This window comes from Octopus sinensis, linkage group LG21, assembly GCF_006345805.1.
Source record: "Octopus sinensis linkage group LG21, ASM634580v1, whole genome shotgun sequence".
Lineage (NCBI taxonomy): Eukaryota > Metazoa > Mollusca > Cephalopoda > Octopoda > Octopodidae > Octopus > Octopus sinensis.
In genome coordinates, this window is record NC_043017.1 from 17,583,422 (window position 1) to 17,609,682 (window position 26,261).

General features: G+C 37.5%; 1 protein-coding gene across 5 annotated transcripts in view; it reads right to left on the reverse strand.

Annotated features, from left to right (window-relative positions):
- LOC115222880 (unconventional myosin-VI) overlaps positions 1-26,261 on the reverse strand; it is a 132,679-nt gene that overhangs the window by 38,563 nt on the left and 67,855 nt on the right. For all 5 annotated transcript variants that reach the window (XM_029793256.2, XM_029793259.2, XM_029793260.2 and 2 more), the window contains exons 2-6: positions 18,079-18,201; positions 7,368-7,437; positions 2,607-2,680; positions 1,770-1,899; positions 150-314 (exon numbers count right to left, since the gene is read on the reverse strand). In XM_029793256.2, the coding sequence (XP_029649116.2) occupies positions 150-314; positions 1,770-1,899; positions 2,607-2,680; positions 7,368-7,437; positions 18,079-18,201 (562 nt within the window). The remainder of the gene's footprint in view (positions 1-149; positions 315-1,769; positions 1,900-2,606; positions 2,681-7,367; positions 7,438-18,078; positions 18,202-26,261) is intronic.

Sequence of the window (26,261 nt, forward strand, 5' to 3'; positions counted from 1 at the left end):
AATTTCATTCGTTTTAAAATAAAGTTATTTCACTGTTAATACATTAAGGCAAATTCAAACATGAATTTCTGATTGCTTCTGATTTTTTTTCTTGTTTTTTTTTTTCTGTAGGTAGAAACAATAGAGAAACAATGATAGAAATAACCTACATTCCACAATCCTTTGTTCAATGGCTCCAGCATGAGTACCCCAACTCTCTGTCAAGTATTTTAAGATATATTTAGTGGATTCAGTTTTACCAGCTCCAGATTCACCACTGACAATAATTGACTGACTTTCCTTCAACACTTTCATATCTCGGTATGCTTTGTCACCTGAAAAAGGTAAAAAATAATAATGAAGGAAATACTGATTAACTCATTCATGAATAAAATTAAGTTTTGATTTCCAAGAATTTTGATCTGAAACTATGTATCTAAACTAATGTTATATTTGGGAAGAATCACAACTAATAAAATCTATAAACACATCTACCAGTCGTTGCTTGTCTATATTTCACTTCTCTTTTCCTACCATCTCTGCAACCTTCTCTATGGAGAAATATTTTAAAATGATCAGTTGGAAAGGCTCCAGGTTTGATTTGAGAAAAAAATTGGTAGCGGGTGGAGGAAAGAAAAAATATAGAATAGCAACAACTGGTGTCTTTGTATTGTTTTAATATGATTTCTAAAATATAACAGAAAGTTCAATTTTCATTCTACAATTTAATAAGAAATAAATAAACCTAAAAACAAACAGTAGATGAAAAAATTAATAAAAAAATATATGATTATACAAAATTGCATATTCATCATCATCATCACTACCATCATCATTTAATGTTAGTTTCCCATGCTGGCATGGGTTGGATGCATCAAGAAGAGCTAGCAAGCCAAGAGAACTGTGCTTTGGTATAGTTTGCATGTGTAGCTAGATGCCTTTCCTAATGCCAAACACTTAATAGAGTGTAATGGATGATTTTTATGTGGCACTCCACCAGTAAGGTCACCAAGAAACTAACAAGGCAAGAACCCTCAACTGATGGGGGAGTAGTAGTAGTAAAGGAGATGCCTGTGCCAGATGAGTTTAAATACTATAGTCCTACCCATGCCAACATGGAACGCAGACATTAGATGATGATGATGAAAGGTTAAATATGATAAATGATGAGGTAAAATCTGATAAATGAACAACATTAATTATATTTAAATTTGAATACTTAAATTCAAAATAAATTCTTTGTAATAGTATAATTTTTTGAATTCCCTTTTTTCAGGGGTAATAGCAAATTATCAGATTAACAGGTTAAGAAGAGAATATGGACTGTCCAGTTCCATCACAGATGTTGAAGAATACGGGTTGGGAATGTGTATCATGTTTAATGGATAGATGCCAGGGAAATATGTCTCGGGTGTTACATATGAGACAAAGGACAGGCAAATAGCTAATGAAATAGACTAAATTCTGCAGGGCTATCATCTTGTGGTGTGCTCAACCAGGTCTGATATTCATCACCATAAAGAAAATAATAGAAATTGCAATAACATAGGTTCATGGTGACATATTTCAGGTTGTAATCACTGGAACTTTTTCCAAACCCCAGATACAAGGGGGTAAAGTCAACCTCCAGTGAGAATCATACTCAAAACCCAAAGATACATAACTCAATACCACAAGGTATTTTATCCCCCACCCCACCCCACTGGTGTCCCCAGCTGCCAAATCAAAGTTCCTACATAAAATAATAACAAAAAAAAATAGATGAAAGTAAAAAAAAAATATTTACTTACCAATAGCAAATACATGGGGAGGCATGGTTCCTAAAGATTTTCCACGATAGGCTTGTATTGTCTTTGAAGAATACAAATCCTTGATCACATAATAAGGATTAATTGCAATCAATATATTGGCTGTATAGGTCTACAAAGATCAAAAAAGAAAAAAAAGCAAGGAATTAAACAGAATAGTCATTTTATCAATATTTTTTGTAAGTAAATGATACTGAATATTTTAAACATCCATTTGAGATGATAAAAGGTGAAAAATAAATAAATAGAATCACTAAAGGGATTTGAATCTGATATAACCATGTTTAAACATTTATAAGACTTGATTTAACAATAATGGAATGGTAGGTGTTCAGTTCTATTTATGGACTGCAAAGTGCATGGCAACCTCACTAGTGTTGGTGCCATGAAAAAAGAAGAAAACAGCACTTAGCACACTCTAAAATGGTTGGCATCCAACTGTAGAAAGGAAGCCAAAAATGAGACATCAGAATATAATGGAGCTCTCAGTTCTGTTGGATCCTCACAGACCATTTAACCCTTGTCAGCATGGAAGATCATCATCATCATCATCATCATTTAGCGTCCGCTTTCCATGCTAGCATGGGTTGGACGGTTCAACTGGGGTCTGGGAAGCCAGAAGACTGCACCAGGCCCAGTCTGATCTGGGCCTGGTGCAGCCTTGTTGAAATAATGATGACGATAACTAGGGATTAGGTTGTATACTAGGTTGTAAGAATTCTCTTGGACAATGTTTTGGAATGTAGGTAATAGATTACACTCAAGTAGTTTAGATTATGCTTTCAAGAATAAAGGAAAGTCAAATGGTATGGTACTTACATAAATCTGGTTCTTGTAATAACGAACTTTACAATTGTGCAGTAATGTTGCTTCATTAAGGTACATAAGAGCACCTGTAAATAGAAAACAAGAGATTATGGAGAATGATATTGAAGTATTATACACACAAACACAAATATGTATTTGTTTATACATTTTACGTCCATTTATTCATCTTAGTGGCAAGCTGGCAGAATCGTAAGCATGCAAAGTGAAATACTTGAGTTATTTCGTCTGTCCTTTACATTCTGAGTTCAAATTCCACCAAGGCCAACTTTGCCTTTCATCCTGTCGGGGTCAATATAATAAGTACCAGTTGAACACTGGGATCGATGTAATCAATTTAACTATCCGCGGGGTATGAGTATAAAAATGGCATCCTTCTGTAGTGCACCGACAGATGGCAGCACACATTTGTGAGTGCAGTGTGAGCTAGCAGTGACCTTCATGGGGCAGTGTGCTGACTGACATCGCTGTGTTTACTTCACAAGTTGTGAAATTTGTGTCTTTGCGATCGTGTGTATGCAGCATTCTGCGATTTTGTCTTGGACAGGAACAAAGAGCCAACATGAAATTTTGGGTTAAACTTGGGAAGACTGCTACAGAGACATTGAGCATGCTTTGGCAAGCTTATGGTGATGAGGCAATGGGTTGTACTCAATACTTCAAGTGGCACAGGCACTTCAAAAGGAGAAGAATATTCCTGGAAGACCTGCCATGAGCATCACCCCTGGGAATGTGGTATTGTACATCTAGAATTCCTCCTCCAGGGCCAGACTGTCAATCAAGAGTTCTATTGAAACATTTTGAAGTGTTTGAGGGAAGACATTTGGCAAAAGCAACCAGATCTGTGGAGCGCGAAGAGTTGGATTCTTCATAACAACAATGTACCCCATCACTCTTGTGACAGGATATTGCTTCTGCCCCTGCCCTATTCATCAGGCTTAGCACCAGCAGACTTCCATCTCTTCCTCAAGATGAAAATACAGCTCAAACGTCATCAGTTTAACACCACTGTCAAGGTCCAAAGTGGCTCACAGAAGGTCCTCAACTTGCTTACAGAAAACAACTTCCAAGCCAGATTCCAAAAGTGGCAGGAACTCTGGGACCAGTGTATTGCTGTGTAAGGTGACCTCTTTGAAGGAGATGATGTTAAAACTTAGGCAAACAAGTTATTTTTATTAAATACAACTAGTCCAGGAACCTTTTTATACCACCTCGTATATATATATTAATGTTTCTTTTTATGTTCAGTTCTAAATAAAAACAATTTTACATTAATCTAATGGGTTGCTTTATACTTTTGTAGGGTACAAATTTATTATTGTTATACATGAATGTTGTTGAAAATGACTTTGAAGTTTTGGCCAGCTAAGCCAATGTTGGACGATGGGTGGGATACAACTCTTCTAGCACTCAGTTTCATGGACAGTTCTTCTCTAGGACCTCATATCGCCAAACATCTTGGTTTACTGTCATTTCCTCTATGAGCCCCAACATCCTAAGATCAGTCCTCAAAATCGTCCAACCCATGCTAGCATGGAAAGTAGGCATTAAATTATGATGATGATGATATATATATATATATATATATATATATATATATATATATACACACACACACACACACAAAGGGTTTGTATAATTGTGTATAGAAGAATATATTATTCAAAGGAATTCCAACTCTGTTTTTTATGTTTTTATTTATATTCTTATAATATTAATATAGGATATAGAATATATAGTAAGAAAGAAACGAAATGAAGTATTGATTGTCTTATTGAGCAAATGAAATATTGAAAATTAAATATTAAACATCTATTCTCATTGAACTAGTATACTTTCTTGCATTTAAGCATTCATCAGGTTCAGGTTGTGACAGGAACATTTCGACAGTTGAAGCGTTCCTGTTACAACCTGAACTGATGAATATGCAAGAAAGTATACTAGTTCAATGAGAATAGACATTTAATATTTAATTTTCAATATTTCATTTGTTCAATAAGACAATCAATACGTCATTTCATTTCTTTCTTACTACATACTCTATATTCTATATCCTATATTAATATTATAAGAATATAAATAAAAACATAAAAAAACATAGTTGGAATTCCTTTGAGTAATATATATATATATATATAATATATATATATATATTGGAGCATGGTACAATCTTCTGACATGTTGGATCCTGTTAAACCATCAAATCTATGCCGGCATAGAAGATAGACATTAAAAGATGACAATGATTATATGTATATATCATCATCATTGTTCGACCGTGGTCAAGACAATGGAATTTACTATGTTACGCCAGACTTCATGGTCCATCATAGCATTACGGAGGTCCTGTTGCTGGATGCCTGTATCCCTGGAGATTACATCAGGGTAGGAGAGTGTGCGCCCTCTGGTATTACGAGCAGATGGCTTATATATATACATATATATATATATATATGTATATATGTGTGTGTGGTTGCATGGCCAAATGGTTAGAATGTTGCACTCATGATTGCAAGATTGTGGTTTCAATTCCTAGACTGGGTGGTGCAATGTGTTCTTGAGCAAAATACTTGATCTTATGTTGCTTTGCAACCACTTTGGTACATAATGAGTAGGACATTGTGCGGCTGTTCAAGCAAAAGGGGACACTCATACGTCGTCTTCAACAGGGATAGTCCATTGTGTGTGTGTGGGGGGGGATCACTTATACCCACATGGACAATAGAAGCTGTGGTCCCAGCTGCAATGTTCTCACTAACACAAACAGGGAAGATATCTGGCTGTTATCTTTAGTAGGTCAAAATACCACATGGAGGTTCCCTCATTGACTCATCATATTTCTGTTTTCCTTTTTCTTTTAATTATTTACTTCTCTGCTCTGTGTGACGAGTTTATTTACAGAAGTTACAGAAACCATATTTCTAGCAGCAAGTATCAAAAGGGGCTACAAGTACAACCAGCTGCATGTTTAATATAGAATGCAGCACCAGAAGTGGCAACACATGTGACAGTTAATATTAGAGAAAGACAACTAGGAATGAATGTGGTGGTGGTGGTGGTGGTGGTAATAAAGAATAACAACAATGATGTTTATCATAGACTCAAGACCACAAATTTGTGGGAATTAGATTTTTGACTCTGGAAGGATGAAAAGCAAAGATAATCTTGGCAGGATTTGATCACAGAATGCAAAATGCCAGGAAAAAATACTATAGGCGCAGGAGTGGCTGTGTGGTAAGTAGCTTGCTTACCAACCACATGGTTCTGGGTTCAGTCCCACTGCGTGGCATCTTGGGCAAGTGTCTTCTGCTATAGCCCCGGGCCGACCAATGCCTTGTGAGTGGATTTGGTAGACGGAAACTGAAAGAAGCCTGTCGTATATATGTATATATATATATATATATATATATATATATATATATATATATATGTATGTGTGTATATATGTTTGTGTGTCTGTGTTTGTCCCCCTAGCATTGCTTGACAACTGATGCTGGTGTGTTTACGTCCCCGTCACTTAGCGGTTTGGCAAAAGAGACCGATAGAATAAGTACTAGGCTTACAAAGAATAAGTCCCGGGGTCAATTTGCTCGACTAAAGGAGGTGCTCCAGCATGGCCGCAGTCAAATGACTGAAACAAGTAAAAGAGAGTAAAGAGTATAAGACACAGTTAAGGCAGCATGGTTATGCATGTGTGTGTATCCCTGCCACTGCTGAACAACTGGTGTTTGTTTACATCCCCATAACTTGAGAGTTTAGTAATAGAGATCAATTGAATAAGTACAAGTACCAGACTTGAAAATAAGTATTGGGGTGGGTGTTTGACTAAACCCTTCAAGGCAGCACACCAGCAAAACCACAGTCCAACAAGTAAAAAGTAAAAATATTTTTACAATATTCTGAAGATGTTGCCAATCCACCACCCCAATAATAATAACTAGCAGATATACCCAGCCTTGATCAGGATTAAAAGGACATAGTTTTTTTTATTGTTTTACTTGTTTCAGTCATGTGACTGCGGCCATGCTGGAGCATTGCCTTTAGCTGAACAAATCAACCATGTGACCAGCTAGTTGTTCATTCCTAGATTTTTTCGGTGCTCTCTTAAACATGTCTACAAAATGTTCCACTAGTCTATTCGATCTCAGATGGTATGGTGGAGTAGTAATTTGCTCCATTGCATGCATTTTGCAAAAGTTTTAAAATTCCTTTGACGTGAACTGTGTTCCATTATCAGACGCTATAGAGTCTGGGATGCCATATTGTGCAAAAAGTTCATCCAGAAATTACATCGTTACTTTGGAGGTTGGTTTCCCACATTTACATATTTCCAGCCGGTTTTGTGTAACTATCCACAACTATTAGATAATGCCTTCCATTTAATGGTCCTGTGAAATCTATGTGTAATCTTGACCAAGGTACGTCAGTGTTGAGCCAAGATTGAATTTTTACAGGTGATGCCTTTGCTGCCAGGGCACAACCCCTGCAGGCTTTCACCATTCGATTACATTGACCCCAGTGTTCAACTGGTACTTAATTTATTGATCACGAAAGGATGAAAGGCAAAGTCGACCTTGGCAGAATTTGAACTCAGAATGTATAGTGATGGGCAAAATACTGCTAAGCATTTTGTCCACTGTGCTAACGGTTCTGCCAGTTCACCGCCACCACCACCACCACAACAATAACAATAACAATAATAATAATAGCAATAATAATAATAACAATAACAATAATAATAATAATAATACATACAATTATCATCAACATTTTTGTTGTCATCTTCTTCAGCTGGGTAAGTCTTATCATAGAAAGCATTGATGGTCTGTAAACAGAGGAGAAGGTAGTTATTATTAATGATGTGTAGTTTATGTAGTAGTAGTAGTAGTGGTGTGATTTATGACCTAACCCTACAATCATGTACACTATCAGCAGCACTGAAACTATGAATAGTTTATAGCCATTACAATCACTAACACCACCACTGCCAGGATGCAAAGAGGCTGAGAGGAAGGGTGTCACTGTCTGCAGCATCATTGCTGCATTTCATGACAAACACCACCAATGTAGTGTATGAGGGGGTGCAAAAAAATTGCTGGCTTTGGATAAAAGAAAATACAGGAGGATCAGTTAATTATGATTTTATTTAACAGCGATGTGCAACCAAGAGAATACCCTCCATCAGGCACTTGCCATATTCTGAATACCTTACTTCCCTGGGCATGGACACATTGAAACTCCGACGTCTGGCAGCTGACTTGGCAGACACCCATAAAATTATTAACCATTGTACAAACAATAACTCTGAGCACCTTTTCAAACTCCACTCTTCTAACACCCGTGGACATATTTACAAAGTCAGAAAACAGCACAGCTCCCACGACTTTAGGAAACATTTTTTCATGCTGAGAGTTGCTGAAGTATGGAACAAACTGCCGGCATCAGTTGTTAGTTGTCGGAGCACTGCATCCTTCAAAACTTCCATGCTTCCTGAGATTCGCCAACACTACACCTGATTTTTCCCCTCCATACACACGCAAGCATGTATCTGACTCATACATTGTTCGCTTTCCAGATATTTGTACATTACTGCATATACTTTATACACACTTCTGACAAGTTGTGGTGCACCTGAGCACTGTATACAATAATTTCATTATTATATATTATTATTATATTCCCCTCTCAGATTCACACACTTATTGCAGCAGTTCTTTGGTTTTAAGTGTTGTAAAAGAACTCAGAAGTTTGGGTCTCCAACCAGGCCTTTTGTGACACCCTTAAAGCCAGAAACTTTTCAGCACACCCTTGTATTTGATGGCATATAATATGAACTTTATAAAAAAAAAATTGCCTTAAAAAAATCATCCCAGGTCTTGAATGAAGTTGGGACTATATTACACATTTTTAATGTACTAAAACCTTCTTTTCCTGAATATACACTAACGTTTATAATAATAGTATACAGGTAGTTCCATTCAAGAGTAGAGGATACCAGAAACTTATACAGTATCATTCATTGTTTACTGTTCTGGGTTGAACTATTTATTCACTCTAATAAGGTAACTTGAACTCTTGGGATGTTATCTTAGTTATGTGAAATACTTGTCTTCTTTGGGGCTCATATGACCTAGATTTTTGTCGCATGTGTGAGGTTATTTGAACAATAATCATGAGCCATGGTGGTGCTGAATTGAATGTATGTTGGACAGATCTATGAACAAAAACCTTTCAACTGTGACAATCCCAACTTTTTACAGATATCCTAAGTGCACTTTACCTAATATGTATCTGCTTCCAAACTTGACTTGTATTTTTGTATGTTGTTGTTGTTACTGTTTAGCTTTAGGCCATCTCTGATGGGGCAAACCTATAGTCAAAGATATCCCAGCTATGAACAACAGATCTTTTATTGAGGCATACGAGGGAGTGATGAAAAGTCCCTGGCTGTGGGTAAGAAAAAATACAGGAGGATCAGTTAATTATGATTTTGTTCAACATATTCCTCTCTCAGATTCACACACTTATTGCAGTAGTCCTTCAGTTTGTTTATAAACCGAGTAAAAGAACTTGGAAAGTTGGGTCTCCAACCAGGCCTTTCATAATATCCATAAAGCCAGGACCTTTTCAACACACCACCTCCGCAGTGTACCAAGAATCACTCTATTCAAAATGACCTTCTCTTTCACAATGATAGTGTATAATATGGAAAGAGATTTGGTTACTATTTCCAGGAAGTCAAGCAACCACACACAAGCTCCCCCATTGGCATATCAAACAATTGCAGTTACAAGTGGTAACAAATAACCACCAAAAGAATAGATACCAGACATCAGGTGAGATAACGAAGCTCTAACATAACCAACACTTCTTTAATGAAAGTCTCTGAGAACAATCCCACCTTATCAGACATTCACAGCAATAAGACACACAGACAAGAAATTCCTGATTTAACTTGTTACTAACGGGTGGAGCTAAATAAAAACTATATGGCAGTAATATGCTGTCTTACTAAAATAACAATTTTAATTCCACACTTTTTAATCTAATTTATAAAATGAAACCAGGTGCAATTGCTACACAGACACTCATACAAAGCAGTGGTCGACAGGATTTAAAAAGCATACATTTATCTGTGAGTGTGTGTGTGTGTATGTACACATACATAAATATACAAGCAAAATTGTTTATACACTGTGAGTCTCTTGTACAAATATATGAAGCCCAGTTAACTGCGGCTGTTGATTGAATAAACATTGCTTTAATTATATAAGCAAACACTCAATAATAATAATAATAATCCTTTCTATTATATACAAAAGGACTGAAATGTGGGGGGGGGCAGGCTAGTTAATTACATCACCGCCAATGCTCAACTGGTACTTATTTTATCAACCTCAAAAGGATGAAGGGCAAAGTCAAAAGGATGAAAGGCAAGGGCAACCAAGGAACTCCATAAATTCCAAGTCACTCTGCTCACCATGAACATGATGACAAGTGCTTCACTCTCTACTCTGTAATTTTCAGCCTATAAGCACGCACTCAGAGCAGGTCTACAACACTACACAAGTCAGCAATTCTTGAACACTGTATAACCAAATGCAGAACAGTCCTGAAAATCTGTGCTCCTCTCAGGCAGGCATGGATGATGGCACTATCATGCCAGTAGACTATCTTAATTGATGTGTGTGTACCTGTGTTTGTGTGTATGTATATATGGGTGTGTGTGGTGCATTTGGTGTGTGTGTGTTGGTATGTATGTGTGTTTGTGTGGGTGGTGTATGTGTGTGGGATTTCATTATCATCCTCATCATTTAACATCCATACTGGCATGGGTTGATTTGTATATGTATTTGTAGCACTGCCAGCACTGATAGCACTGCCAGGCCACCAAGGATTACTGGAATATATCCATGGGCTTCAGCCCCCAAATCCTCCTCTATCCCATCATGGATACATGTGGTTGACCATCCGACAGACACTTTCAATGACCAGCTCCATAAGAGACAACAGATACTGTCCAGTTAATCTCCTAAATTCTATGCCAAGACCATGATGAGCAATGATACCAAGTCAGGCAAATTACAAGTAAGCTTGACCAGATGTGGACAACATTATCTAAAGCAGCTTAAGGTTACAGGGTGTGATTTGGGGGATATTTGACTGTTATTTCTTGCAGGCTGAGGGACCAAGTAAATAGTCTTCCTTAATCTCTCTCTCAACCTGGTTTACCAGTCAATGGTATGAGGGGGGGGAGAGTAATCCATCACCACACAAAGATATTAACTAAATAACGAGAGTAATTAAAGTGACATCATCCTGCTGGAGGATTTTCAGACAATCCAACCAATATCCCTCAAAGATCATCACTTCTCTTTATCTTTGTTCGCCTTCAGTTGCTGTTCCTTAATCACTTTATTCATTTCTGTCCCCCCTGCCGCCTCCACCACCACCACCATATGCTTGTCTCTACAGATAATCTATCTGGTAGGGATTAAATTTTTTCAAATAGCACTGGCTACACAGATATTCTCTCTCTCTCTCTCCCACACGCACTTTTATATACCACACACACTTACAATACATTTGTGCATGCATAATTATACACACACACACATTACAAAATACACTCACATATACACACACAAATTTACGTACATATGCACACACTTTCACATATACACACACACATGCTCACATACATTCATACATAACTACAAACATATATTCACATCCATACACAAACATTCATACATACACCCTTTACAAATACATATACAAATCAACCCATGAAAGTATGGACGCTAAATGATGAGGACGATGATGAAATCACACACACATACACCACCCACACAAACACACATACATACATACCAACACACACACACCAAACGCATCACACACTCCCATATACCCAAACACAGGTACACACACACCAATTAAAGTATTTAAAGTCTCAAACCAATATTATTATTATTATTATTATTACCTCCACCTTAGTGAAGGCAGAGGTATTGTTTTCAGTCGTGTTTATTATGCACAGGGTGACCTCATTAGTGCTGGTGGCATAAAAAAAGCACTATGAAGTGGTTGGTGTTAAGAAGGGTATCCAGCTGTAGAAGCCATGCCACACAACTCATTGGATCCTTGCCAAACTATCCAACCTATGCCAGCATGGAGCATGATTGTTAAATGGTGATCATCATCATCATCATCGTTTAACATCTGTTTTCTATGCTGGCATGGGTTGGACAGTTTGACTGAGGTCTGGAAAGCCATAGGCTGCACCAGGCTCAGTCTGATCTGGCAATGTTTCTACAGCTAGATGCCCTTCCTAATACCAACCACTTTGAGAGTATAATGGGTCCTTTTTACGTGCCATCGGCACAGGAGCCAGTCACACAGCCCTGGCATCAATCACGTTCAGATGGTGCTTTTTACGTGCCACTGGCATGGGAGCCAGTCAGTGGGCACTGGCACCAACCATGTTCAGTTGGTGCTTTTTATGTGCCACCGGTATGGGAGCTAGTCAGGGGGCACTGACATTGACCACATTTGGATGGTTCCATGCCACCAGCATGGGAGCCAGTCAGAGGTCGCTGACATCAACCACGTTCGGATGGTGCTTTTTATGTGCCACCAGCACAGGAGCCAGTCAGCGGCACTGGCATTGACTGCATTCAGAAGGTGCATTTTATGTGCCACCAGCACGGGAGCCAGTCATGGAGTACAGGCCACAGCTAATATATATATATATATAATCTGAAATATAAATGAATAAAAGAACATATATATATCTTTTATTTTTTCCTTGTTTCAGTCATTAGACTGGTCATGCTGGGACACTACCCTGAAGAATTTTTAGTTGAATGAATTGACCTAATACTTATTTTCTATTAAGCCTGGTACTTATTCTATCAGTCTCTTTTACTAAATCACTAAGTTATGGGGATGTAAACCCACCAACACCAGTTGTCAAGTGGTTGCCAGGGACAAACACACACACACATCATCATCGTTTAACGTCCGCTTTTCATGCTAGCATGGGTTGGACGGTTTGACTGTGGGCTGGCGAACCCGATGGCTGCACCAGGCTCCAGTCTTGATCTGGCAGAGTTTCTACAGCTGGATGCCCTTCCTAACAAATATACACATATATACAATGGACTTCTTTCAGTTTCTGCTACTTAATCCACTCACAAGGCTTTGGTCAGCCCAAGGCAATAATAGAAGACACTTGCTCCAGGTGTCACACAGTGGGACTGAACACAGAACCATGTGGACGAGAAGCAACTTCTTACCACAGAGCCATACCTGCACCTAGTTCAAATTCCACCGAGGTCGACTTTGCCTTTCATCCTTTCAGGGGGTCGATTAAATAAGTACCAGTTATGTACTGGGGTCGATATAATCGACTTAATCCATTTGTCTGTCCTTGTTTGTCCACCCTATGTTTAGCTCCTTGTGGGTAGTAAAGAAATGTATATGTTTATTAAACTTTCCTAAAGAGAGGGTTGACATGGCAACTTCAAAGTTCCAGCCAGCTTCTTCAGGTTGTCTGACACAAGCAGGGCTAGCTGAAGTTTAGAAGTTACTGTCGACCTTTTCCTTGTAAAAGCTGAACATATTTCTTAACAGTTTGACTCAGCTTCACATGACAATGTTTTCTGGATGTGCCCTAAAGCACCCAGGAAACTCTAAGTTATGTGCTGAGTGCTACTTCCTTTCATTTGTTCACTCACTTGTCTGTGTGTGTATGTGTGTGTGTGTGTGTATTATATATATATACTAGCTTGGAAGGTGGCCGTTAAACGATGATGATGATGATGACACACCACACACACACTAACACACACATACACCCATATTATAACCTGTCGCTATATTAATCAAACCAATTTTACAAGTTACTTTATTTAAACTCTTCTCTATCTCTCCATCTCTGTCAATATGTTTCCCCCTTTATATATCTCTCTCTCTCTCTACCTCTCTCGACCTTTCACTATCTGTAGCACTCTCTTCAATTTTGTTTGTCAGCCTCTCTCTCTCTCTTCCTTTCTTTCTGTATGTCAGTCTCTCTCTATCTCTATCTCACTCAACAACTTGTGTCGTCCCCTTCACCTTTATCTCTTTTTTAAAAAAAGAAAAAGAAGAATCAAAAAGATAACAGCCAACCACAGCAATAGTAATCTTCTAATTCAGGTTTTTAATTCAATCTTTAGTATCATCACTATGGTAACTGGGTAGATAACACTTACTTCATGGTCTCACATATACATACATACATACATACATACATACATACATACAGACACACACACACAACCGCACTTTATATTCAACTAAAAAGAAAGACCCTACCCCAACCAACTTCCTCTCCAGCTATTTCCATAATCAACCTATTCTGATTTCCCTGATGAAATTACAACAACAAAAAGCCTACAGCAGGTTCTTACTATCTATTGTACAAGTGAAAACATGTTTCTTTTAATAATAGTAGTAGTAGTAGTGGTAGTGGTGGTGGTGGTAGTGCATGGTGACATTGGAAGTGGTACTAATACTGTGAGTAATAGGAGTAGCTGTAATATAACCAACCTCATTCATCTAATAGTTGATTCAAATCAAAAGAAATTGTGTTAAAAGGAAATGAGTATATACATACAAGCATAAACACACACACATATAAATATACACACCGTACATATATATATATATATATATATAGAGAGAGAGAGACAGACAGACAGACAGAGAAAGACAAACAGAAATTTGCATATGTGTGAGTGTTTATATATTAATATATATATATATATATATATATATATATACACACACACACACATATATGAATATATTCATATATTGAAATACATATACACATATACTAATATATATATATATATACACACATACATACATATATGTGTGTGTGTGTGGTGTGTAAATACATATATGTATATATATATATATTTATGTATATATAAACGTATGTATATACATATATTAACATATATATTATCATCATCATTTAGCGTCCGCTTTTCATGCTAGCATGGGTTGGACGGTTCAACTGGGGTCTGGGAAGCCAGAAGGCTGCATCAGGCCCAGTCTGATCTGGCAGTGTTTCTACGGCTGGATGCCCTTCCTAACGCCAACCACTCCGTGAGTGCTTTTTACGTGCCACCCGCACAGTTGCCAGACGGGGCTGGCAAACGGCCACGGACGGATGGTGCTTTTTATGTGCCACCGGCACGGGGGCCAGGCGAGGCTGGCAATGGCCACAGTCGGATGGTGCTTTTTACGTGCCACCAGCATAATAATATATACATATATTAATATATATACAAATTAATATGTACATACATTAATATTAATATATACATATATATATATATATATATATATATATATATATATATATATATATAGATGAGTGTATTTTTACCTTGTTAACAATTAACACGGAAAAATAAATAAATAGTTACCAGGGCAGCAAAAATCTCACAAGTAAAGTTGTTGTAACTCCTTGTATATATATATTGTTGTATTTAGGAATGGTCATTTTGCCAGTTTAGCCAATAAATATATTAATATCTATACATATATTAATATATACACATAATATATATATATACACACACACACACATATATACATACACACACACACACATATATACATACATATACTTATATATATATATATTTGTTCAACTCTTTCTCTTTCCCTCCTAGTCCCTCTTAACTTCTCTTCACCTGAAGAGTCTATACACGGAGATCCCTCACCACGAGGGGTTGTGTGCACTCCAGCATTTCCTTGACCTTCGACCAACCTGAAACATCCACACTCCTTCACCTGGCTGAACTGGTCCTCTCACTTAACTGCTTCTCGTTTGCAGGTGGTTTTTTACCAGCAGGTCTTGCGAGTGGCCATGGGAATAAGAAAGGGCCCCAAGTATACGAACCTGTTTGTTGGCTACGTTGAGGCCCAAATATTGTCAAGTTTCACTGGTCCCACTCCTGAACTATATGGTCATTATATTGACGACTGTATCGGTGAGACCTCACTCTCCTGCGAACATCTAGACCCTTTCCTCCCTTTTGTCAAATCTTTCCATCCTGCCTTCCACTTCTCCTGCACTATTTCCAACACCTGTTGCCTTTCTCGACATTTCGGTCAGCATTCATCACCCCACTCTCACCACCTCCATCCACTACAAACACACAGACTCACACTCCTACTTTAACTTCTCCTCCTCCCACTCTACCTCCACCAAGCTCTCCATCCCCTATTCCCAATTCCTCCGGCTACGCTGGTTCTGTAGTGACGACCATGACTTTGAGACTCAGTCTCGACTCATGGCTTGCCACTTCATCCTATGTGGATATCCCATCACCACTATCCACACTGCCCTTGCCAGAGTATGTTCTGTGGACTGTGCATCTGCTCTCTCCCTCTGCACCTGCCCCCCCCCCATCACCAGTCTCCCCTACCATTCTCCGAGCCTTCTGGCGACTCCAGTCCAGCCCCTCCACTTCACACATCTTCCCTAACTGACCCCTCCATTTCACACATCTTCCCTAACTGACCCCTTCCCTCCTTCAAACGAGCCCACAACCTACAAGACCTTTTTTATGTATGTATGTATGTATGTATGTATGTATGTAGGCATGCATGTATACATGTATATAGATAGACAGAGACAGATAGATAGACAGAGACAGATAGATAGACAGAGACAGATAGATAGACAGATAGATAGACAGAGACAGATAGATAGACAGAGACAGATAGATAGACAGATAGACAGACAGCTGAGAGAGAGAGGGAGGTAAAGTACAAACACAAGCCCTTCTGGCATACAACAGAACATTAAGAGATGAAAATGTCAAACACACATAAAAATTCCAAACCAGGGATTTACACAGACAGAAACAAGTTTATTCATTTATTTATTTACTTCACCACTACCTTTACCACCCCCACTATCACCCCTTGCCGACAGGAAATATTTCTGATCTTGGGTCAACACATCTATAGGGACCAGAAATCAAATAAAATGAAGACCTTGTTATATTGTTTTGTTGGGAAAATACAGCAAATATTTGAGAAGGACCTCTCTGTCCCCATAAATGAACTATTAATGAACCCTGTCACTAACAAAGCTGCTGACCCCTTTCCTAGGGTTTAACTAAAATATGAATTAAAATATAGTCTGGGTAAACATCCCCTCTTGTATGTGTGTGTGTGTGTATGTATGTATGTGTCTATCTATCTATCTATATAGGTCAAAATAATATTCATAAAAGCACCCGAGATAGAAATGGGATTATAACAGATCTTCATTGCTAAATATTGTTTCCCAATTCCTCTTCTAAGTTCCTCTACATTTAACTTGCTGAGGGAACTTAGAAGTTTCTCTACATTTAACTTGCTGGAAACAACAGCCAAATTACTCTCAAATTGTACCCTATGATCTTCAACAAGACAGAATACCTTGGATAATGTATTCCTAGGTATAATTTGTTTAAAAATTAAACTGGATGACCAAGATTGGAATGTATTTGATCACAGATCAGCTTGATCAATGCAGATACAGGGTTAACCCTTTAGTGTTTAAACCGGCCATATCTGGCCCAGATATTCTACATGTTTTATATTCAAACTGGCCATATCCAGCCTCTCACACCTAACCTACATTGATATTCTAAAAACAAACAATCACATCGTTGAAACCTCAAAGCTATGAGATAATGCTTGATTAATTCAAAACAATTTGAGTGAAAAATTATTACATTATTAACAGAGTAATCTGAACACTAAAGGGTTAAACAGCAAGTTTGTTTTCAAAGAATGGTTCAATCCAACGCAATTTGTCAGATCTCGCCTTACAAAAATAAGACACTTCCAATATAAACTGGGTGATACGTTAAATCTACTTCAAGTCAGTCTCTCCTTGTGCTACTTCTGTCTTCCTAATTTCATTCATATGGTCTGGGTTGACTGAAGGTAATAGCAAAATGGATTTCCCCAGGGTGCCACACACTGAGATTGAACCAAAGAATCTATGATTTCAAAACAAGTTTCTTAATTATTCAGCCATGCCATTGTGACTTTATAGAAAGAATATCATCAAGTGCAACCATTAAACATTACTGTCTCAAGCCCTAGGACCCATAGGGCTGGTTACTTAGTTTCCATGACATATAAGTGATTAAGATCAAAACACTCCCCCTGAGTGGGAGGCCATCAGATTGAGTGAACTGGAGCAATGGGAAATGAAGTGTCTTGCTCAAGAACACTATGCACTGCCTATTCTGGGAATTGATCTTGCAATCCTGAGAGCAATACTCTGACCACTAGGCCATGCATCTTCGCTATGAAAAAAAAACAGCCACACCTGTGCTAAACAAATTATTAAAAAAAAAGTATAAGAAAATGATAAAAACAAAAGTTTTCCACTTACTGTGCCCATAGCATCAAACGGTTCGACCGTGATAGAGTCGGACCCAATGTCCACAATGCGACCCAACTTGAAGCCATCCATATGGTGTGGGACCCATACTTTTTTCCCACCATCCATGGCAACCTAAAAGCAGATAAAGAAACAATGAGTGAGATTTAAAAGATACAGAATAAACATTATGAGTGATTGTCACATGAATATTATAATTATTTTTGCTACCATTTACATTATTATTTTATCAAAATTACTACCAGATGGCACTATTGTTAGCGTGTTGGATATTTCTTCTGGGTTCTTTTTTTTTAATTTTTTTTAGTTCAAATTCTACAGAAGTCAACTTAGCCTTTCATCTTTTCAGGGTTGAGTATATAAACTACCAGTTGATAACAAGTGCTGATGTAATTGACAACTCCTTCCCCAATTGTTGACCTTGAAACAATTATTACCAAGATCACTAATATGCACATCCTCATCCTCTTTGCTGTTGGCATCATCACATCAGCTCTCATTGATTTCATCAGTCTAAGAAGTTCAGTAAATGCCACGGTTTTTTTTTCCCCTCCATGACTTACTCAGAGAAGAAATGGAACTGTCCATGATCCTTTTCAAGACCTCTGAGACTGGAGACCTGTTTTGCACCAAAGGGCTACAGCAGAAGATACTTGTCTAAAATTCCAGGCAGTGGGACTGAACCCAGAATCATGTAGTTGAGAAGCAAACCTCTTACCACACACTATACATTGTCAGTAGTTCATGGATCCAAAATACAAACATACACTGAAACATGAGAGCAGTGGTATATATAGAAGGTTGTTTTTTAAGGGCTGCTCATAGAGTGACCATTGATTTTGCATCTATAAAGCACTTAGTTGTATCGGCAACTCTGAGTCTGACATTTGCCTCTACAGCTAAGTGTTTTATAGGTGCGAAACCAACGGTCACTCTCTGACTGGCCATAACAAACTACCTTGTGAGGATGATCCGGTTCTTGACTGAAGATCAGAGGCTTCAAATGACCCGTTCGTTTTTTTGTGTCGTCTATTTGAATGTTTTGCATTCTTGTCCCATTTTGTATTTTTATATATATTTTTCATACATATATATAAACAACAGGAAAATGGAAATATTTTGGAATTATTTATTCTCCATTACATGTGTTTAATTTGCTAATAGGAATTACAAAGATTTACGTGTTATATAGACATTTAAGAAAATTCCTATAGGAAACTCGTCAGAGAGAAAATTTTTTTAAATAATTTTAATATGTATTTTGATTAACATACAACAGTAATTAAGGATACATATTGATAGTAATAATGGAATAAGCAGATGCGCTTCAAGAGGAAACAGTTGGGAGTTACCCTAACTATCTATATTATACATCAACCAGCTTGACTCTATTCATATGCGATGCTTGCGTACCATATTCACAACAGTGAGGTGCAAACAAAATGCAACACATCAGGTATTGAAGTTATCCTCATCAAAATACAGTTGAGACGGTCAGGTCTTCTCTCTCGTATGAGTGATATCAGAATTCCAAAGCAACTTCTCTTTGGCCAATTCCCAACAGGAAGGTCAGTTGGAAGGCTACCCTTGTGCTTCAAAGACAAACTAAAAGACAATATGAAGCGATGCGACATTCCCTTTTCTTTCTGGGAAAACAAAGCATCAGAATGCAAAGACCTGGCACCAGTTCTGTTTCTCCTCAGTTCAAAGATTTGATTTGAGTTGAGTGAAGTCAATTCTAACATCAGGACCAACTTCGTGCAAGCATGAAGGTACACTGGCATAACACTACTCCTCTAAATGGAAACCATACCTATTGTTATTGAGGTTTTGTGGCATGAAGCAAAGCAAGAAAGCACTCAAGAAAACACACAGTAAATGATCCACTAGCACTTGAACAAACTGAGTCCTTAACTTGTTCCATTCGCCAAAAGGCTTGCAAGGCACCAGCTGGCCTCAAGAGACAAAATTCTGTCCACAGAATATGATTACCGCTTTATTTTACTGAACTCTCATTTATTGTTTAGTTTGTCTGTCTGTAAAATCCATCTGTCTGTCAGTCAGTCTATCTATCTATCTCTTCATATATATATATGTGTATATATATATATATATATATATATATATATATATATATATATATATATATATATAATGTAAATGTATAGTACATATGTATGAATATAAATGATATGTGTGTGTGTGTATGGTATGTCTATTTTCATTCTAAATATATGTATATTTGTGTGTGTGTGCGTGTGTGTGTGTGTATATATATATATATATATATAACTTATAAACAAGGGCAAAAGAAAAAATTTCTAATGCCAGATAGGCTCAAAATAGACACATCGTCAATAATAATTCATCACTATAAGCACGCATCTCGAAGATGGTTATCGACGATGTGTCTATTTTCGGCATATTTGGCATTAGAAATTTTTTCCTTTTGCCCTTGTTTATAAGTTGTTTATAAATTTAACCTTTAAAGGTATTTTTTAATATGCTGGCCATTGATAGAATTTTTTTCGAAAGGTTTTATCCTATATTATATATATATAAGAGAGAGAGAGAGATTGATCAACTTAAATGATACAGTACATTCCAAATGTGTTGTACAGTGGGCTTGTGCATTCAAAACCAGAAAGTTACAAAGAGAACCTTTTAAGAACATGTTGTCAAGACACAGCTGAGAAGAGATATATAACATTGAAACAGACAGGATATAAATCTACCTTATACAACCCTACTTCACTTGCAAGTCATTAAGAAAGTCCATAAGCTGAATTAAACACAGGTGTTTGTGCAAGTGTTTGTCAAACAGAAATGGTTTAAGGCTAAGCAGAGAGTCAGTTCTATTTATATATCACATAAAGTGTGTCTTTAGAGCAAATTAAGTTCCAATTTGCGATGACCATAATTTGAAGTTAATGATAGAGAAAATTGTTAAGTATAGCTTTGGGATAATTGAAATAAGTGTAAGGTGAGATATTAGAAAAGAAGTAATTATGCCCAATCACATCCTTATTTCTTCATTTTACATCATGCATCTATTGGGTCATCTCATGAATAATGCGGTTTTTTCAACTGCATGAACTAAAAGTTGGAGGGGGACAGTATACATTATCTGCATCAACTTGCTTTTAAAGCAGGTAGTAATTTTACTTTGTGCTTATTCTTAGTGCAAGTTTTGAAGAGTGCAGTTGGATTTTAACAGTTATTTTTTCAAAGTTATAATGGAAGTGACAAAGGAGCACATTAGGCATATTTTGCTTTATGAGTTCAATAAAGGCAACAATGCAACGGAAAGTGCGAGGAATATTAATGCAGTACATGGGGTCCAGAAATTCCAAGCTGGAAACTACAGCCTAGAAGACGAGCCTTGTCCTGAAAGATCTGTAGTGCTCGATGTGGACGTCCTGCAAACCTTGGTGGAACAAAATCCCATGATAACTGTTGAAGAACTAACAGAGAAGTTTGGATTGGATCATTCAACCATTCATTGACACCTGTGTGCTATCGGAAAAGTCAGCAAATTGGGTCAATGAGTTCCTCACAAACTTTCCAAGTCTAATCGCATGCAGAGAGTGAATATGTGCTCTTCTTTGCTGTCACGTCTCACAAATGAGCCTTTTTGGGGACTGATTAGTGACTGGTGATGAGAAATGGGTTCTCTATAAAAATGTCATGTGCTGAAGACAGAGGGTAGGGAAAGGAGAAACATCAGCTAAAGAAGGTCTTCACCCGTGTAAGGTGTTGTTATCTGTTTGGTGGGATATGAAAGGTTTAGTCTACTTTAAACTTTTAAACCCAAAGCAAATGATAACAAAGGAGGTCTGCTAGCAGCTTAAGTCAGTGCTAGAAGAAAAACGACCATCTTTGGTTTCAAGATGAAAGGCATTCTTCTATCAAGATAACGCTCAGCCACATACAGTGAGGATAACATTCCAAAGGCTGGAGCAGTTTGAATGGGAAATGATGTTTCACCCACTATATTTGCCGGCCATTGCCCCATCTGATTATCATTTATTCCACAGTCTTCAAAATCGTTTTGACGGAAAAAATATGAAGTCTGTGGACGAGGTCAGAACAGTACTGGAGGAGTATTTTTCGTTACGGACAAGTGAATTTTAGAAGAGGGGCCTTGCAAGTCTACCACATAGATGGAAGAACATTGTAGAAAATGAGTATATTTTAGACTAAAAAAGAACTTTGTCTATGTGATTTCGAAAAATAAAAGTAGTATAAAAAACCAGCATTATTTATGGGATGGCTTCTTTCAGTTTCCATTTACCAAATCTACAAGTCTTAGACTGGCTGTGGTTATAGAAGACACACACTGTGGCAAGTGTCTTCTATTCTAGCCCTGGTCTAACCAAAACCTTGTGAGTGGATTTGGTAGATGGTAACTAAAAAAAGCCCATTGTGTGTGCATATATGTGTGTGAGTGTGAAGCAAACAATGCTCATTTCCAATCTTTCATGGAAAAACATGTTTGGCTATGGAGAATATTAGCATGCTTGGAAACAAGTGAGGGTTAGTGACAGAAAGGGCATCCAGCCACAGGAAATCTGCATTCAACAAATTCTGTCAGACCTATGTAAGTGGACATTAAATGATGGTGAGGATGATGTATTTTGTGACTAATGTTGTAACTGGGTATAGATTGTTATTCAACCAATCACAAGGTCATTGTATATCTGATGGTGATAGTGTCAAAGGTATATCCAGGTAACTCAGGCATATTAAATAGCACAAAGTATGTTTGTTCAAAATACTGGTTAATAGAAACTGTGTTGATGTATACATCTTTCACTGATATACATCAATGGAAGATACAAACAGTCATACAGACACATAACAGGTTTCTTTCACACAGTTTCTGTCTACTATACTCTACATACAAAGTACTATATAACCTAAGTTGTAGGACCAGACACTTACACTAGGAGCTGTGCAGTGGAATTGAACCCAGATAGTTTCATCTCTGTAATCTTTTATGAAATTTAACTTTATGAATGAAAGAAAATAGATTAATAAAAATGTCTACATAATTTTTATGCAAGGGTTCTCTGAGACATCAAATGTATTTCAAAGATTCTTCAAGTTTGAGAAATGCAAGTGTTACATTCTCTTTCATTTTAATTATTGCTAATTAAACCTTGATCATCCAAGTCAGCTCATTTACTTTTTCTACAAAGTTTGTGATATTTATTTTGAATTCAGGATCAGAGATCAAATGACACCAGGGCCCTCAAGATTGTTATACCTGATATTCCCAACAAATCAATAACACTAACCATGTTACATACCACTTATATTGTCCTTTCCTAATCTATAGCCTTGCCACCCCATGGAAAGTAAATATTTACCAGGACCTAAAAATAACTAAAGCCAAGGTGAACTATGCCAGTTCAAACAATGTTTCTAACTATTGTTCTCAATGTTCAAGGGTAAATTGTTTATTTTGTGTCAACAGTTTTCAAAGTTTATGGGAGTCTATTTCAACATCTCATCATTGGTTAGGGATTTACCAAAACCAGTCAGCCAGTTTTTCTTCCTCTCTCTCCCTACATGATATATGTATATATATATATAAATACATGCATACACACACACTTGGATATCAAAGAGAGAGAGAAAGACTGTCTATATTTACACATGTATGCAACTATCCAATATATACACTCAGTTAACAAAGAGAGGGACAGAAAGAAATGCTGCCACGACCCCTGGGGTATATAATAAACTACAAAGAGTGTGTGTGTGCGTATGTGTATACACACATACACACACAGATAAATAGAGGGAATCCACAATAGTTTATTTGTAGGTAAAGATCCTACTAGTTCTATAATACAAGTTTATTCAAATAAAAGGAAAAATGCATTGATTCTTTCATTCATTTCATTAACATTTCCAAAGCTGACATTTTGGTCTTGGAATCTCAACAAGAATGACATTAATTTGATCTTCCTAATTAACCGTAAAATCACTTCTTACTTGTAAAAACAGGGCAACAGGAAAAGTTTGATGCAAAATCAGTGACTGTGTATTCACTTAAAATATTGCAAGCAGAAGCAAGCTGCTGCTATCTCTAGCAGATGAGGTGTACAGTACTGAAGAGTGACAGAAATAGCCTGTACCAGGACTGGTCTGCTGGTCCCATTGCTAGAAGGTGGTCGGGATTCGCTCAACTACTGTGTTGATCTCTTAGAGAGATTTTAGAACTAGCATTTTTGCTACTATCTCTATCTTCCTTTACTCAACCATCACATTTATACTCTGATCCCTGTTCCTTGTGAGCATGCCTGGCATTTTGCTACCATCTTCATCCTGTGGTCTCCAACTCTCTCTCCTTCTCCTGCACTTCCCTCAGGCTGGACAACCGCGTATTTTCATTGTCGGAGAACACCTGTTTCTGTCTTCATTCCTGATCTTTCTCTCTTTGGCCGAGTAACCTTGTACTTCTTCTTCAGCAAGACACCTATATCTGTCCAACTATAACCTTTTCATCATAACCTCCTCCAATGCCTCCTCCCCTATCAAAAGTTTTTGTCTTGCAAGTACTTGGTGACCCTGTTATTGCAGGTGCCACTTAAAAAGCACCCAGTCCACACTGAAAAGTGGTTGGTGTTCGGAAGGGCATCCAGCTGTAAAAATCTTGCCAAAACTGACCTCGCCTGTGCTTGTGCCACATAAAAAGCACTAGGTCCACTCAGCTGAGTGGTTGGTGCTAGGAAGGATAACCAGCTGTAAAAATCCTGCCAAAAACAACCACAAAAGTCAGGCTTCGGCCTGGCTGGCTCTTGTGGTACCGTCCCACCTATGCTTGCATGGAACACAGACAGTAAATGATAATGATGATATATGGCGAGCTGGCAGAAATGTTACCACGCCGGGCGAAATTCGTAGCCGTATTTTGTCTGCCATTACGTTCTGAGTTCAAATTCCGCCGAGGTCGACTTTGCCTTTCATCCTTTCGGGGTCAATAAATTAAGGACCAGTTACGCACTGGGGTCGATGTGATCGACTTAATCCCTTTGTCTGACCTTCTTTGTCCCCTCTGTGTCTAGCCCCTTGTAGGTAGTAAAGAAATAGATATATGAAAGTAAAAAAGCATAAAAGTTTCCAATTAACAGTTTTACTGTAAAAATATTAGTGTGTGTGTGTGTGTGTGTGTGTGCATGCAGGCACATGTGTGTGAGTGTATGTATGAAGAGAGAGAGAGAGAGAGTTATTTATACTAAATCCTTCAACCTTTATTCTTTTTGTAATTAATTGAAAAATAAAAGAATCAACATATTCCTTCAGTTACAAATGATTTAAATAAAAAAATTCACCTACAAATTACTCTTTTATTCTTTTACTTGTTTCAGTCATTTGACTGCGGCCATGCTGGAGCACCGCCTTTAGTCGAGCAAATCGACCCTGGGACTTATTCTTTGTAAGCCCAGAACTTATTCTATCAGTCTCTTTTGCCAAACCGCTAAGTTACGGGGACGTAAACACACCAGCATCGGTTGTCAAGCGATATTGGTGGGGACAAACACAGACACACACACATACATATGTATATATATATATATACATATATACGACAGGCTTCTTTCAGTTTCCGTCTACTCTTTTATTCTTTTACTTGTTTCAGTCATTTGATTGCGGCCATGCTGGAGCACCGCCTTTAGTGGAGCAAATCGACCCCGGGACTTATTCTTTGTAAGCCCAGAACTTATTCAATCAGTCTCTTTTGCCGAACCGCTAAGTGACGGGGACGTAAACACACCAAGATTAAACGAATTAACTTCAGAAATTAAGCGAAACAACTGCATGCCATTAGCCTATATTAAGATATCTGGAAATTTCCACAGGTTATTATTACATTATTATATGACACATCATGCTTTTGTTGTTTTGTTCTTTTGTTATCTCTGCCATTATCTCAGTAACTATTATAATTTCCTTAGAAACCACATAGTCATTATTATTGCAGAACAAACTACACAACCGTTATATCTCAGAGACTATTATCACTTTGAAACCACACAATGCATCAAGCATATTTGTGATTTAAAAAAAAAATCTCAGCGTAACATACTTTTAAATGTCTGAAATGAATTATTGTGTTAAGAAGATTATCATTTTACAGACTATTAATCTCATCTTTAGGGATT